A 17996-nucleotide genomic window follows, 5' to 3' on the forward strand; every position below is an offset into this window, starting at 1 on the left:
GAGTAATGGTTACCAAGGAGAGGGGCAACTATACCATCCTGTCATATTACAATACATGATCACAAATCAATGCTTAAACAAGAAAATCATGTGTTAACACTTCTAGGGCATGACAGTAAGGTCTTTTCTATCTCTTGGCCTCAACATTTAGCTTACCACAGGCAGGAGGTGCTGACTCATTTTTTTAAGCAGAGTGGAGGACATGAAGATGTGCATGGTGCACGGTTGTGTGTGTACAGGCATGGAGTCAGCTTTTTGAACAGGCCAGAGTTAGTGGAAGCAACATAGCAGCAAATGTTTGGTCAGTTAGTCACCAGTGGATGTCCTTAATGTATGAAGTGATTAAGTCAAAACTATGTTTTATATTGTAAGTTATCTAGAGTAAATTGTACATCAAAGAACACTGTACAACAGGGACAAACGAAATGAAGGAAAACAGTTATTAAGAACCGACCTCATATTCGGGAAGACGGAGTCTGGTCTGTCCAACCATCCTGATTAAGGTTTTCCTAAATTATTTCAAGTAAATGCTGGAATGGTTCCTCCATCTAGGTCACAGCTGACCACCCACTCTATCCTCACTAAACATACATTTATATCCAACACTATTATGAAAAGGCTAGTTGCTAGTCACCATATAGCAGAGATGCTGATATTTATATATCCAATAACATTATGAAAAGGCTAATTGCTAGTCACATAGCAGAGATGCTGACTCAATGTACAGTGCAAAGAAACTGAATCTGTTAACTTTCACAAGCTTGCAGTAACATACAAGGCGAATGTGATGTTATTCAAGAAGAAGGAAAATGGTGCCACAGACTTTCAGAGGACCTACTGAATGTGCAAGATGTATACCATAGAACAGTGGCTGTCTGTCAATAAATGATGAAATACGTCACTGACATTGAACACAGTGTGTAGTCTGATAGATATGTTGAGTTAGTTGCACATGCAATTTTATCTACCATGGCAATGTGTCACTGTCCATTAGCACTTTGCTATCAGAAACTATACATTACTAGGACCAAAAAACAACTCTCAGGCTACTAATAGCTCAAGAGAATGGCTACATCACCAACCAAGACAAAATGTTATACTATGGATGTTTGGGCCCTTATTGACACATAATGAGAAATGAGTACACTCACCTAATATTGTAACCTACTCTTAGTAGTTGTGCACTGTTCTACGTACACCTTTTCATTTCTTTTCATAACCTCCACACCCAGTATCTAAAATATTCCAATTTCCTGCTTGCTATGCTAAAGCTCTTTCTACTCTGCAAAACTCACAAATCTGTATTTTTCATGTATCTTTACAAGTGCCTTGGTGGCTCAGCATTGAAGAGCCCAACTACAAAGCCAAAGGTCCCATGTTCGAAGCCTGGTGAATCCTAGGAGTTTTGTCTGTCAATTATCACTTCTTTCACCTCTGGCAATGTTTCTTGATGTGAATTATGTCAAGCCACACTGTGATTTGGAATTCATGTTAAATTGTAGTTCCCTGTATAACTGGTTGGGCAAGCCAGTTTAAAGGTTGGAGGAAGGGACTGGTATACTACCTCCAATAAGAACACATCTAGTAAAGCACTGAGGTGTTCAGAACAATCTTCAGATCAATGATGGCTTTACGTTTTCATGATTAAGAGATATTCCTTACTTAGCCAAGTTTTCTTCCATTGCTATGTTGAAATAATTAGAAAGCATGCACTCATTAATCTAACCATCAGTCATAGCATTAGTGATCAAGTAACATTTGACAATGACACTCATAAGTGAACTTTTAATTAATTCCTTTATCTGACTGTTCTTAATTTTTTGCTGCATGACCCAAAATGACAGTTGTATATGAATTTCGGCAACACTAGTAAGAGTATAACATTTAATGAGTATTCCTTTATAATACATGTATTAAAAAGATAATACTAGTATTGCACCAACTTACAATTTCCCTGTGTATTTTGCTGCCTTCCTTATGGCATTGAATAAGTTAGAAATGAAGGTTTTCTCAAAATACTGTAGAATATCGTGAGGTTTGATTATTGTTTCTGCCTTGTATGCTGAATATGGAAGAAACTGAAATTTCAATGTATATATCCTGCGCCTTGCTCTGGAAAAATATAAATATGTGAAACATTAACAAACCACCATATATTTTCACAAACTGCTACAAACAATTTAATGTGATGTTCAAGTATTAATATTGTGGCTTAAATTCTTTACCTTGAGATGTCAAGACAATCTTTCACACTTATGTACTGGAGGACATCTGCCAAAGTTGTTCTTTTCAGTAATCTTCGTAGTTTTTCAGCTTTTGCTTCAACATTTTTCAGTCCAGTTCGGAAAGGTATTTCCATTGATGGAGTGTGTATATTTTTGGAAGCCATCATTAAAATTTCACGCAGTCTTGGTATTCCTAGTGTTACATTCATTTCACCTCTACCAGCGAAATGAAATGTGTTCAGTGTCATCTGAGTGGATGGTTCCCCTATTGACTGTAAATGGAGTGGACCACATTTTCAAACACATCAACAAACTGTGGGGATCGAAAAATGTTTCACAGCATAATTTTATACAATTAAACTATAGGGGTTTTGTTACAAATTAACAGATGAAAAATGAAACATTATTCAGAACTTCTTCACACACACACACACACAGATATATATATATATATATATATATATATATATATATATATATATATATATATATAAAAAATAGAGGGAAACATTCCACGCGGGAAAAATATATTTAAAAACAAAGATGATGTGACTTACCATACGAAAGCGCTGGCAGGTCGATAGAAACACAAACAGACACATACATACACACAAAATTCAAGCTTTCGCAACAAACTGTTGCCTCATCAGGAAAGAGGGAAGGAGAGGGAAAGACGAAAGGAAGTGGGTTTTAAGGGAGAGGGTAAGGAGTCATTCCAATCCCGGGAGCGGAAAGACTTACCTTAGGGGGAAAAAAGGACGGGTATACACTCGCACACACACACATATCCATCCACACATATGCAAACACGTGTATACCCGTCCTTTTTTCCCCCCTAAGGTAAGTCTTTCCGCTCCCGGGATTGGAATGACTCCTTACCCTCTCCCTTAAAACCCACTTCCTTTCGTCTTTCCCTCTCCTTCCCTCTTTCCTGATGAGGCAACAGTTTGTTGCGAAAGCTTGGATTTTTTGTGTATGTATGTGTCTGTCTGTGTTTCTATCGACCTGCCAGCACTTTCGTATGGTAAGTCACATCATCTTTGTTTTTATATATATATATAATCCCGGGAGCAGAAAGACTTACCTTAGGGGGAAAAAAGGACGGGTATACACTCGCGCACACACACACACACACATATCCATTCACACATATAGACGCAAGCAGACATATGCAGAGGCAAAGAGTTTTCTCTTTCCACTCCCGGGATTGGAATGGCTCCTTACCCTCTCCCTTAAAACCCAAATCCTTTCGTCTTTCCCTCTCCTTCCCTCTTTCCTGAAGAAGCAACCGTTGGTTGCGAAAGCTAGTATTTTGTGTGTATGTTTGTGTTTGTTTGTGTGTCTATCGACGTGCCAGCGCTTTCGTTTGGTAAGTCACATCATCTTTGTTTTTTAGATATATATATATACACACACACACAGTGTAAGGAAAGTTCTTTAGGAGTAAAGGAGACCACTCAAAGGATAGCGTGCACTTTCGGTGAACTGATATCTTGGCTGATGTCAGCATCCTAAAGCAAAAGACTTACACTTCGAAAACAATCACCATTTTATAACATATTAATTGCATGCATTTGGACCAAAACATAAACCACATTGCTGGTTGGTTATATCTCTAGCATATTTAACTGTAAAAACTGTCCGGGTATCAGTTCATACAAAATGCAAACAGTGACATACTTGGCCTGAAACTCAAGAGACCACCTATTTGTTTTACACCTAAAAACCTGATTTCTGTATTAATGGTGACGGTCAGCATTACTACAAAGACAAGCCTTTTCACTGCTTTTTGTAAAATGCTTCCTAAGGGATGCAGTCTCAAACATAGTGTTGTGAAGTAAAATGTCTTACAAGAGTCTGCTTGTATGCCCATTTTTGTTGCTTTAGCACAAGCAGTTTCCTATTTATTGCTGGATAGCACATTTCAATCAGCAACACTTCCTACAACTTAATCCCTTTAGACGTTATAGTCTATTCACAAGGCGAGGTTGCTGCTTGTCACAACTGTTGTTAAACTCTTATGTTTAGTATGTGATAAAGAAAGCGAAAGAAAAACATGGGAAGAGCAGTAAAAAAGCAAGGGAAACATACCAATGACAAGGCATGCAGACATTGCAGCCTTTCTGGCCTGATGTAAGGAAGACTTAAAAGGCTTGGTGTAAGGGATGGACAACACACTTAGCACAGTGTATGGCTTAGATAAATAGAGCAAAGTCAGAACTGAAGAGTGGTAGAAAGGAGCAACACAGTACTTAAAGAATTCTCTTGTCTGTGAAGCAAGATTATTTGGATGATCAAAGCAAATAAGGTATTAGAAGTAGACTGGCACATGTGAAGAAGGTTTTCTTCGATGAATGAGTTCCACTGCTATCAAATATTATCAAAGGGAAAGACAGTTTATGTGATATCTGCTATGGAATTCAGGAATACTTAACCTGGTGCTGGAAGGAGCAATATGGACAAAAACAGCAGGGCAACACATTACAGAACATGATGGGTGTAAGAGTCAGGTAAAGATGAACAAGATGGGGGACAGTATCCAACTGTGACTAAAAAAAGAGTTGTACTACGTGGTTTCCCTATTTGCTTTTTCTTGTAAGCTGTTCATGGTGGTAAGAATAAAATAGTGAAAGACACTGTATACATCTGAAGCATTAATAAGTGGCAATACTGGTTGTCACTAAGTATCCACAGAAAAATAAAAGTGGGGCACAGGGCTGACAATGAAAATGGAAAAGGTGTGGTATGAGGAGGAGATGACATGTTTGTAATTTGGTCCATACACAATATAAGCACATATAAAAAGAAGGAAATACAACATATACTTAAAAGGAACAATGCAACAATCTGTCAGAGTACATCCATGAACCAGATCTATCACAAATGGGTCAAGGCAGTATGCCAGTATTTTATAGTTCATGAGTGGAAAACAACACAGTAAGTGCAGTACAACATTTAAGCCTGAACACACAACAATATTAGGCAACTTTATCTTATCAGACAGCCATAGGAGCTGACTTATCTTTATTGATTTCTTTGTGTGAAATGTGCTGAAATGTAAATAATGAAATATTTACATCCACACTTACATACAATTTTTAAGCCTCCATCATTAACTTTTTGCAAACATTGCCATAGTGATTTTTTTTTCTTTTCAAGTAAATAATGTTTATTTTTACACATTTGGAAATAAGTTAGTTCTAACTCTGAAACATGCCCTTATAGTAACAAAACATTTCATCCACAAGCAAAGTGACTGGTACATCTTTTTCACAGTTATGCTTCTTACATCAACAGTACAGAATCTGTTTCCCCAGCAAAATGCTACAATCACACTTTACAAAATGGGGAAATAATTACAAAATGGATTCCTTTGATAATAGCAGAAGCTCAGCACCTAGAAACAAGTTTTTACAGTATGCAGTGTTAATTTCTATCACAGAAGTGTGTACCATTATGTATATAAATTTAAATAAGAAGTACATTAACTGTTGAAAAACTCCCAAGGTTTCTAATTTTTATAACACTGCTTAACAAGCCTAGAAAGGGACAATTAAAACTGTTTATCAATTTGATATCTTTCCAGTGTAAGTGAAGACTTTATTATAATTACTTTTTGAGCTGGAATTAATTGTGATTGTGAAGTGGTGTTCCGTACATTCAATTACAAGCTGATACAGAACAATATGGTGAGTACTGAAACAACAGAAGAAGTTGGAAAGTGTAATGTAGACTGGGGTTAGTGAGAACTCATGCTTTATAACAACAGCAAACATGAGTGCCTTATCTGGATCTAATACTTAAACACAATTCCAATCAACCTTGTATCATCACTTCTATCAAGGTAACAAGAATTACATAGGAAACAAGAGCTGACATGAAGGTACACCGCAAATTATTCACGATAGTGGGTACTGTAAAACTCCGTTCAAAACTATGGCTGTGGACAGTAAACATTCCATGCAAAAACACACCATTCTGATGTCTCAATTATACTGCCAAATGAGCTACCATAACATTAATATATGACAGACTGTTCCCCTACCTGAGCTGCAATAACACCTACAGGTTCTCCAGGAGGGCACAGTGCTTCCATTGACTTCAAGTAGATCATATTCTTTATTTCCTTTTTCTTGATTTGTCGATGTGAGCAACTTGGTCTGTTGTCCAAATAATGCAAAATAAGACTTTCCATGCGTTCTGTTAGGGCACCTAAGGCTTCGTCTGGTCTGTACTGAGAGGTTATTGTCCTCGGACATACCTTGTTTATTTCTCTAAAAATAAACACAAAGTCTTTGCTATTATGCCAGCAACCAATGAATGTAACATCCAATTTTTTGAACAGAAGGTTCATTCTTCAGTGGAAAAAAAAGTATTTGTTGAGTTTGGTGAAAAGAGTAGAGAAGGGAAATACAGGACAGAGAAGCAAGGTTATTAGGAATGATGATATCTTATTTCCTGCATTTTTCTATCAGCTGTACTGGGAGTTCCACCTCCTGAATGTAAGTACTGGCAGGCACATCTGCTCTTTGTGCATTTCCTTATCTGAAGTGAATTTTCCACTGAATGTAACAAACAATATTTCCATTCAAAGGGAAGCATCAACCAATCAAAAGAACAGGAACAACTAGAGCAAGGCTGCCAGAAAACCAAGATTAAAAATATATCTACCTAGCTCAAGAATTTTTTAACAGTCCTTTATGAGAATCCAAGTCTTAAACAGGAAAAAAAATTGTATATGAAAGAATGCTGAAAGGAAGGCGAAGTTCCTCAAAAGCAGGGACAAGAGAGAATATAAAGGAAATTACTACTAATGAGGAGAGGGCCCAAGATGTGAGATTGACTTTTGAAACCATCTACATAATGATGTACATTAGGATGCCAGGTATCTCTCTGCTGCAGCCATTCAACGTGGTGAGCCCTCTTAATTTTGTATTACTTAAAACTGAACAATGGAAAATTCATGAAAGAATGAAACAAAAGATAGTTGCTACTCACCATATTGTGAAGATGCTGAGTCACAGAGAGGCACAACAAAATGACTGTCGGAAAGTCATTCGGCCAACGAGGCCTCCATCAAAAACAGACAATAGAAAATGGCCGGAAGCTCACTTTCCGATCGTCTTTTTGTTGTACCTATCTGCAACCCAGCATCTCCGTTAAATGGTGAGCAGCAACTATCCTTTCCATAATATTGTTAGAGCCTTCAAACTGATAGTAGATAGAGGCGTTGTAGTGTACTGGTTAACATAGGAGCTTGATATGCACAAGGTCTTGCGAGATGTTTAAAAAATTTAATTTTGAAATCATTATGAAATGTCTTTGATAATTAATTTGTTATTTAATTACTTGCTTTAAACATAATTTTCATATCTGATCCTTTGCTAAATCATTTTGATCACTGTATTAAGTTTCTTCCTATCACTCTGTTTTCATTGGGAATCTTTCTGCATGTGATCTTATCTCAATATTTAAATATTTTCAAATGCTGATCTATCAGCTAAAACACAAGAGGTGAGACAATCTATAGTGGCTGTGCAACAGGGTCAAAAATGTATTTTTTGTTACATACAAGATGTATATACTTTTGGATGCTAATCATCATACAAACATTTAAAACAAATTCTTGTTCACTATGGCCAAAAAGGTCAGATGAAGATTTAAAAGAAAGTAGGGATTATAAATAAAAAGATATTCAAGCAAAATAAAGGATAGAAATAATGAAAGCAATAACATGGACGAAAATAAAAGATGATCAAATGGAAGAAATTAAATTGAAGTACAAAAAATAATTAAAATCACACACACAAAGATTCAAAATGAGAAAAAAGAAAGGAAAAAGTAAAAGTAAAAAGTAATACAATGATTAAAACAAGATGACAGAGGGACAGCAATTTAAAAAGAAAATACATTTAAACCCATTAAATGAACAAAAATAATGATCAAAGTCATTTCGATCAAGATTTAAAATTAAAAAACGATGAAGCACCTGGTAAGATTCGATCCCACAACCTTCTGCACTTCAGGTCAATATGCCAAACTCTGCACTACAATACCACTATTTCAACCACTGGCAATTTTAAGGGTCTAGATCTTCATGCAAAATTGTGTGTGTGTGTGTGTGTGTGTGTGTGTGTGTGTGTGTGTGTGTGTGTGTTTTGTGATTATTTGCAAACAAGCACCCTCCAATATGAATGACTGCAGGATGGTCCCAGTCCTGGGGATCTCTCTTTGTAAATCTGGACCAAGCTCCCCTTTCCTTAAACACCTTCATTTTTTTATGTAAAAGGTGAACCTATAAGAACTGCAAAAAGAGCCCATTATTATATATTTGTGAGGATTAAGAACAGGAACCAGGAGAGATTTCAAAGTCAAATCCACGAATTCTCACCACGGTAGTATCCATAAGCTAACAATTTTGATAAATTGCTTAATGGGGAAGAAATATGGAAGGGCTTCTCAACAGCTCACAGCGCAGACAGAGGGGTGAATCAGTCTGCTATCCACTGAGTCAAAAGAATTAGATGTAACACAAAAAACTCACTGATGCCCGATAACAGTACTGACTGGAGAATTGTGATCTCTGCTTGCATCTGATCAGCAATTAAATGATCACGTTGCTTCCTACCTCTGAGACTTGGAAGCACTCAAGTCTGAACTGAGACTGCTGAGAGCATTGCTCTGCCCAAGTTTATCACTGCTCTACAAAATGCCAATGTGGGATTTTAATGCAAAACTAGGATGAAAACTAGTGAACAATTTTTCAGTGGGAAACTTCAGGTATGATATCAGAAATGACAGATCATATGTTAGCAGCATTTGTTAAGGGGGAAAAAAAAAAAACATGTTTTACCATAAGACATTATTTCAGAATAAAACAACAAATTAAACTAAATAAGAAATCATTTAATTGGATAGATAAAAAATCTACTCACCAAGCAGTGACAGAACACACACATAAAAAGACTGTTGTGATGAAGGGGAAGGAAGAAGGGTGAAGGAAAAGGACTGGAGAGGTCTAGGAAAAGGGGTAGATTTTGGAAAAGTCACCCAGAACCGAGGGGCAGGGAAGATTTACCGTACAGTGTCCAATTTCTGGGATTACAAATCGATAAAAAATTCAGTTGGAAAGGGCATACCACAGAATTGCTTAAGCGCCTAAACAAGTCTGTATTTGGAGTGAGAATGATGTCGTATGTAGGAGACATAAATATAAAAAAAAACTTGCATACCGTGCCTCCTATCATTCTACACTCCTGGAAATGGAAAAAAGAACACATTGACACCGGTGTGTCAGACCCACCATACTTGCTCCGGACACTGCGAGAGGGCTGTACAAGCAATGATCACACGCACGGCACAGCGGACACACCAGGAACCGCGGTGTTGTCCGTCGAATGGAGCTAGCTGCGCAGCATTTGTGCACCGCCGCCGTCAGTGTCAGCCAGTTTGCCGTGGCATACGGAGCTCCATCGCAGTCTTTAACACTGGTAGCATGCCGCGACAGCGTGGACGTGAACCGTATGTGCAGTTGACGGACTTCGAGCGAGGGCGTATAGTGGGCATGCGGGAGGCCGGGTGGATGTACCGCCGAATTGCTCAACACGTGGGGCGTGAGGTCTCCACAGTACATCGATGTTGTCGCCAGTGGTCGGCGGAAGGTGCACGTGCCCGTCGACCTGGGACCGGACCGCAGCGACGCACGGATGCACGCCAAGACCGTAGGATCCTACGCAGTGCCGTAGGGGACCGCACCGCCACTTCCCAGCAAATTAGGGACACTGTTGCTCCTGGGGTATCGGCGAGGACCATTCGCAACCGTCTCCATGAAGCTGGGCTACGGTCCCGCACACCGTTAGGCCGTCTTCCGCTCACGCCCCAACATCGTGCAGCCCGCCTCCAGTGGTGTCGCGACAGGCGTGAATGGAGGGACGAATGGAGACGTGTCGTCTTCAGCGATGAGAGTCGCTTCTGCCTTGGTGCCAATGATGATCGTATGCGTGTTTGGCGCCGTGCAGGTGAGCGCCACAATCAGGACTGCATTCGACCGAGGCACACAGGGCCAACACCCGGCATCATGGTGTGGGGAGCGATCTCCTACACTGGCCGTACACCACTGGTGATCGTCGAGGGGACACTGAATAGTGCACGGTACATCCAAACCGTCATCGAACCCATCGTTCTACCATTCCTAGACCGGCAAGGGAACATGCTGTTCCAACAGGACAATGCACGTCCGCATGTATCCCGTGCCACCCAACGTGCTCTAGAAGGTGTAAGTCAACTACCCTGGCCAGCAAGATCTCCGGATCTGTCCCCCATTGAGCATGTTTGGGACTGGATGAAGCGTCGTCTCACGCGGTCTGCACGTCCAGCACGAACGCTGGTCCAACTGAGGCGCCAGGTGGAAATGGCATGGCATGCCGTTCCACAGGACTACATCCAGCATCTCTACGATCGTCTCCATGGGAGAATAGCAGCCTGCATTGCTGCGAAAGGTGGATATACACTGTACTAGTGCCGACATTGTGCATGCTCTGTTGCCTGTGTCTATGTGCCTGTGGTTCTGTCAGTGTGATCATGTGATGTATCTGACCCTAGGAATGTGTCAATAAAGCTTCCCCTTCCTGGGACAATGAATTCACGGTGTTCTTATTTCAATTTCCAGGAGTGTATTATGTCATATGTGACCATATTCTGGGGCAACTTATCAAAGTGAGCAAAATTTTTTAGGGTGCAAAAGAATGTGATAAGAATCATTTGGGGTGTAAATTCAAGATGATCATGTAGAAACCTGTTGAAGGAACTTTGTATTCTAACCAGTGCTTCTCAGTATATTTATTCCTTAATGGAATTGGTTGCAAGTAATACATCTCTATTTCCAACCAATAGCTCAATACATAGTATCAATACCAGGAATAAGAACAATCTACATAAAGACCTAAAACCACTTACCTTGGTCCAAAAAGGGGTCCAACATTCAGGAACACACATTTTCAATAAATTGCCAGTAACCATTAAAAACTTGGTTTCAGATAAAGCATGGTTTAAACAGAGTTTGAAAGACGTTTTGATAGCCAACTTCTTGTACTACACAGATGAATATCTTAAGAGAGACTGTTTAGCCAGTTTAAGTAAAAATATCTGTTACATTTCCGTTTTGACAGCACTTTGCCACAACAGTCAACATTAGGTATTTTGTGTATGATAAATTTATTAATAGTGGATAAGACAGCGTGTTAATTCTGTAAATATTAGCTATTCCAGTTTACCGCATTGTATTCACCTATTTTGACAATCTCCTGACAAATGATCAGGGTAGTAAGTATTATATTCAAATGTTTTATGTTTTTATGTTATACTTTCTGATATGTTCCACATCCACGAGAATCATCTCATTTTTTGGGTCTATGGAACGAAAACTGAATCTAATCCAATCTAAACTACAGAATGAGAAGGGAACCTATAGTTTAGTGTGGACTTTCAACCACAGTGCAACTCAGCATTTTTCATGTCCACAATAAATGGCAAGGGTGAAGAAATTACTTGTGATTTATACGTAATAGAACTGACCAGGGATCAAATCCTGGACCTCTGAATCTGCAATGTGGTATTTACTTGCTAAGCCACTGGCTAGGGAGATAGACATGATTAATTTAATCGAGAACATTGGCATCTTAAAAAATAAAGATTATACAGGGTGTTACAAAAAGGTACGGCCAAACTTTCAGGAAACATTCCTCACACACAAATAAAGAAAAGATGTTATGTGGACATGAGTCGGGAAACACTTAATTTCCATGTTAGAGCTCATTTTAGTTTCATTAGTATGTACTGTACTTCCTCAATTCACCACCAGTTGGCCCAATTGAAGGAAGGTAATGTTGACTTCGGTGCTTGTGTTGACATGCGACTCATTGCTCTACAGTACTAGCATCAAGCACATCAGTATGTAGCATCAACAGGTTAGTGTTCATCACAAACGTGGTTTTGCAGTCAGTGCAATGTTTACAAATGCGGAGTTGGCAGATGCCCATTTGATGTATGGATTAGCACGGGCCAATAGCCATGGCGCGGTACGTTTGTATCGAGACAGATTTCCAGAACAAAGGTGTCCCAACAGGAAGACGTTCAAAGCAATTGATCGGCGTCTTAGGGAGCACGGAACATTCCAGCATATGACTCGCGACTAGGGAAGACCTAGAACGACGAGGACACCTGGACGAGGCAATTCTTCGTGCAGTTGACGATAACCCTAATGTCAGCGTCAGAGACGTTGCTGCTGTACAAGGTAACGTTGACCACGTCACTGTATGGAGAGTGCTACGGGAGAACCAGTTGTTTCCGTACCATGTACAGCGTGTGCAGGCGCTATCAGCAGTTGATTGGCCTCTGCGAATGGTTCATCCAACAATGTGTCGATCCTCATTTCAGTGCAAATGTTCTCTTTGTGGATGAGGCTTCATTCCAATGTGATCAAATTGTAAATTTTCACAATCAACATGTGTGGGCTGACGAGAATCCGCACGCAACAGTGCAATCACGTCATCAATGTTTGGGCAGACATTGTTGGTGATGTCTTGATTGCGCCCCATGTTCTTCCACCTACGCTCAATGGAGCACGTTATCATGATTTCATATGGGATACTCTACCTGTGCTGCTAGAACATGTGCCTTTACAAGTACGACACAGCATGTGGTTCATGCACGATGGAGCTCCTGCACATTTCATTTGAAGTGTTCGTACGCTTCGCAACAACAGATTCGGTGACCGATGGATTGGCAGATGCGAACCAATTCCATGGCCTCCACACTCTCCTGACCTCAACCCTCTTGACTTTCATTTATGGGGGCATTTGAAAGCTCTTGTCTACGCAACCCCGGTACCAAATGTAGAGACTCTTCGTGCTCGTATTGTGGACGGCTGTGATACAATACGCCATTCTCCAGGGCTGCATCAGCGCATTAGGGATTCCATGCGACGGAGGGTGGATGCATGTATCCTCGGTAACACAGGACACTTTGAACATTTCCTGTAACAAAGTGTTTGAAGTCACGCTGGTACGTTCTGTTGCTGTGTGTTTCCATTCCATTCCATGATTAACATGATTTGAAGAGAAGTAATAAAATGAGCTCTAACATGGAAAGTATGCGTTTCCGGACACATGTCCACATAACATATTTTCTTTCTTTGTGTGTGAGGAATGTTTCCTGAAAGTTTGGCCGTACCTTTTAGTAACACCCTGTATAGATAATACTATGAAAGTGACAGATTGCTACTCACCATATAGTGGATACGTCGAGTCAACAGGCACAACAAAGAGACTGCTAGACAAATAAGCTTTCGCCAAAATGACCTCCTTCTGAATTAGATAACATACATACATACATTATTATGAGAAGGAAAGTTGCCATTCACCACTGTGGTTTCAGTTGCCTGAGACTGCAGTCATGTGTGTGAGTTGCATTTGCATGAGAATGTATGTGTGTGCGCACGTGTGTCTAGTGTTGACGAAGGCCTTAATGGCAGAAAGCTTTAATTGTGAGAGTCTTTTTGTTGTGCCTATCTGCAACTCAGCATCTATGCTATAAGGTGAGCAGCAACTTTCCTTCTCATAATACTGTTACATTCCATCCTGGATTTTCTACTGCTTGATGCACGCACGCACACACACACACACACACACACACACACACACACACACACAAATGCAGCTCACAACCACACACGACCACTGTATCAGGTTGCCGAGGCCAGCGTTTTGGCTGAAAGCTTAGTTGTCTAGTAGTCTTTTATTTGTGCCTGTCTGCAACTCAATGTCTCCAATATAAGGTGAGCAGCATCCTAACCTTTTCATAATACTGTCAGTAATCCATCTGGATTTTCCACCATTTGCAAGGTTATACAGGCTTAGACAAAACATGCAATTATTTAACGAAGATACTCAGACATACAACAAAAGATGTTGCAAGTATGAAGAGACCAAAATAAAAAAAAATCTCCTGTACAATGAAGCAAATACTGAGGACTCTCAAGCAAATCGTAATACAAAATTGAAAGAATACACAAAATTAAACAAAACTATCCAGAAATTCTTCAAGAAGTTCTGAGAAGACAGAATATATTAAAAGAGAAACAATCAAAACCAGTAAGAGTATGAAGAAGAGCAAGTAGAAACTTACAGTGAGTAAACAACATTTCATCAATTAAGTTGGCAAGTGGCACAGTAGCTAAAATTGGAGAAGAATATTTCTCTAAATGTTTCCACAGTTGAAGAGATGAACCAGAAACAGTTAATACTGTAAACAAAGATTATGTAAATAGTACCAGAGGTGGTGTACAATACTATTTGAGGTACTAAGAAAGCAAAGGCACTTGGAGATGATGCTTCAATGGAAATGATGGATGCTGGCAGACAAGTAATACAAAAAGAATTTTCAAAACTGTTTACAGAGAACCTATTAAGACACAACTTATCAAACTGCAATCAATTTACTTCAGAAGAAGAGAGAGAGGCAAGACATTGAACTCTGTATTTATTTGTTTCCTCTCTGCAACACCCATTATATTCACCAAAAACATTACCAGTCACAAAGAAATCACACTCGATTTTATCAAGCAAAGGAACTAGCTGACTTTTCACATGTATGCAGAACAAGGGACAATTTGCAGGTCATGAATGAAATCATAAAATGGAGCAGTGAGTGGATTACCACTTGACTAGGATTCTTAGACTTGGAGAATGTTTTCAATATTTTTTCATTGAGTCAGAGACAATGTTAGTACTGAAGAATTCATCATTCAGTGTTACACCTTCCATTAGACCACATCATATAGGGATAAATTTGGAACGGAAATGGGTGCCAGACAATGAGATTTCAAATCAGCAAAACTATTCTCAGCATACCTAAAGGATTTTTTTAGTATTCTTAAACTAGTGAAATGAAGAAAAAAAAATGTATAAGCAGAACATAATTGAGCCACTATTATTTTGCTGATGAGACTGTCTCTAAAGCAAATTCACTTAAAAAATCAAAACAATATATTTTAAAAGAGTAAGTCTGGAAAGCAACTTTATGATTCTTTAAAAGCACAATGGGCATATTAAAAACATAATTGAACAAATCAGTCCGTGAGTTTTCACATTCCAGGGAGCTAAAAGAAGGCTGGATAGACAGCAACAGAATGGAACAGAAGAACAAAATTGGTCTGGAGTGCCTTTGAAAAAATAAATCTAGTTTTCAAAACTTAGCTTCTGATGACTGAAAATAACATTTTCCAAACAACGTGTATTACTAGTTTTAACTTACAGCAGAAACACATAGAATACCAATGTGGAAAACATTGTACAATTGAGAGTCTCTCATGGAACAAAAGAGAGGTTCATACTGAGAGATTCTAGGATATATAGGAAAACAAATAAATGGAACATGGAAGAGTCTAGAGTGGAAGATGTTATAGTGATAGCAGTGCAAATAAAAGAGAGATGGCCAAGATACGTAGCCAGGCAGCTGGATGGTAGATGGAGCAAGGAAGTTCGTTGCTGGATTCCATGAGATCAGGAAAGGCTAAGATGACAGCCTAAAGTACGCAGAAAGAATGCAGGAACATAGCATAGAACTGAAGATCACAATGCAAATAAAAGTCTACAGGTGACCTTTAACCAGCAATGCATGGAATTCTGGATGGAGCCAAAAATAACCAGATAAAGACTGTGCGACAGTAAGTGATATGTGCAGTATTATTTTTATTTCCCTGCTAGTTTAAGAAGGTTTATTATTACTAAAGTGTAGATTACAATGACTGTTCTCACAGGAATAATAAAAGAATTTAAATGAATGGTGAATTTTAACTCCTACCTCCACTCAGTTTTTGTTGCAGATTTTGCTGCTCTGTACACCCATTTGGGAATCTGTAAGAAGAATAACATTTCAATGTTACATATAAATGGAAAGAATGGCTATCACAATATTGATTGATATACTGTTTCCACTTACATTCTTTTTAGCTTCTTCGACAAGTTTTGTAGGTGTTTCATTCTCTAATTCCTTCCATTTCTGTAAAACTGGTTTATTCATAACAGCTTTACTGTTCTGTGCTAGAAAACCTATCTGTTTCTCATTCAAAAATTGGGCCTTCATGATGTCCATTCCATCTTCACCATAAAAGAACTGTGAAAATAATTGTCTTAACGGCAAATAACGTATTTCTTGCATCATATGATTTACTGTTCACTTTCATGTCTTAAAATAATGGACAAGATTAAGTGATTAAAAGTGATATAAAGCTTTAAACATTCTAAGCTAATTGTATGGGATTAATTACCCCTTTTTATCACATTTATGGAAGAAGTCAGCCCTTTCAAAAGTAGATCAGAAATGGAGAAAGGAGGAGTTGCCACATTCATCAGGAATTGTCATAAATTTAAGAACATAGACATTCATAAATTTGGCCTAGAACAGCATATTGAAGCATGCGCAACAGAAATAGAATTTCACAAAAAAATCCTTCATAATATGAAGTGTATATCGAGCACCTGCAGGTAACTTTAATCCGTTTGTAAACCACCTTGAAGCTGTACTGGCCCATTTAATAACAAAAAACAAAGAAATAGTGGTTGCTGGTGATTTCAATGTAGATTTCCTTAAAGACTATCCCAATAAGATCTTATTTGAGTTAGGAACACTATCATTCAACTTAATTCCCACTGTAAAGTTCGCCACTAGGGTAGCCAATTGCTCACAAACAGCCATTGATAATATCTTTATAGAAAAGTCCAATGAACATACTTATATTACAGAACCAATAGTCAATGGCCTCTCAGACAATGACATGCAGTTCCTTCTGTTAAATGTTAATACTGAACAGGATACAAAATCTGTTAAATCTGAACTCAAGAGGGTAATCAATAAGCCCAAAATTGATTATTTTAGGACACTCCTCAGAGACATTCACTGGACTGATGTTTACAGTGCTCATGGCATGAATGACAAATATAACACTTTTGCTAATAAAGTGCTTACCTTATTCGAACACTGTTTTCCCCCAAAACTTACCAAGGTTAGAGCAAAGCCTAAAAAGAAGCCATGGATTATTCAAGGAATAGGGGTATCTTGTAAAACAAAAAGAAAACTGTATCTGTCAATCCGAAACAGTTCCAATGTTGATGCTCCACCACATTACAAGAAATACTGCAAAATATTGAAGACTGTAATACGGACATCAAAGCAAATATATTACAAGGAAAAGATAGTCATATCAGATAACAAAATAAAGACTATATGGGATATAGTGAAGGAGGAGACCGGTGGAACCAGACATGAAGAGGGACAAATAGCATTAAGAGTAAATGATATACTGGTGACAGACGTGTATAGTGTTGCAGAACTTTTTAACAAACATTTTACAACTGTTACTGACAAGATGGGGTTGTCAGGTTTTGTAGATGCTGCTATGGAATACCTCAGACCAGACATTTCAAGTAGCTTCCATAATATGAATTTAACCATCACTACCCCAGCAGAAATAATATCCATCATAAAAATCATTAAAATCAAAAACATCTAGTGGGTATGATGAAATAACAACAAAGTTAATTAAAGAATGTGATTCTGAGTTAAGTAACATATTAAGCTATCTGTGTAACCAGTCATTTATCAGTGGAATATTTCCTGAATGGTTGAAATATACTGAAGTTAAGCCACTGTTTAAGAAGGGAGATAAAGAAATAGCATCAAATTTCCGTGCAATTTCACTTTTGATAGCATTCT

General features: G+C 38.6%; 1 protein-coding gene across 1 annotated transcript in view; it reads right to left on the minus strand.

Annotated features, from left to right (window-relative positions):
• The window catches only part of LOC126412913 (DNA-directed RNA polymerase I subunit RPA1), a 298986-nt gene that overhangs the window by 107010 nt on the left and 173980 nt on the right, over positions 1-17996 (minus strand). The window contains exons 20-24 of the mRNA XM_050082804.1: positions 16224-16397; positions 16086-16138; positions 6271-6499; positions 2226-2497; positions 1948-2112 (exon numbers count right to left, since the gene is read on the minus strand). Of these exons, the coding sequence (XP_049938761.1) occupies positions 1948-2112; positions 2226-2497; positions 6271-6499; positions 16086-16138; positions 16224-16397 (893 nt within the window). The remainder of the gene's footprint in view (positions 1-1947; positions 2113-2225; positions 2498-6270; positions 6500-16085; positions 16139-16223; positions 16398-17996) is intronic.

The sequence above is a fragment of the Schistocerca serialis genome, chromosome 1, assembly GCF_023864345.2.
Source record: "Schistocerca serialis cubense isolate TAMUIC-IGC-003099 chromosome 1, iqSchSeri2.2, whole genome shotgun sequence".
Classification (NCBI taxonomy): domain Eukaryota; kingdom Metazoa; phylum Arthropoda; class Insecta; order Orthoptera; family Acrididae; genus Schistocerca; species Schistocerca serialis.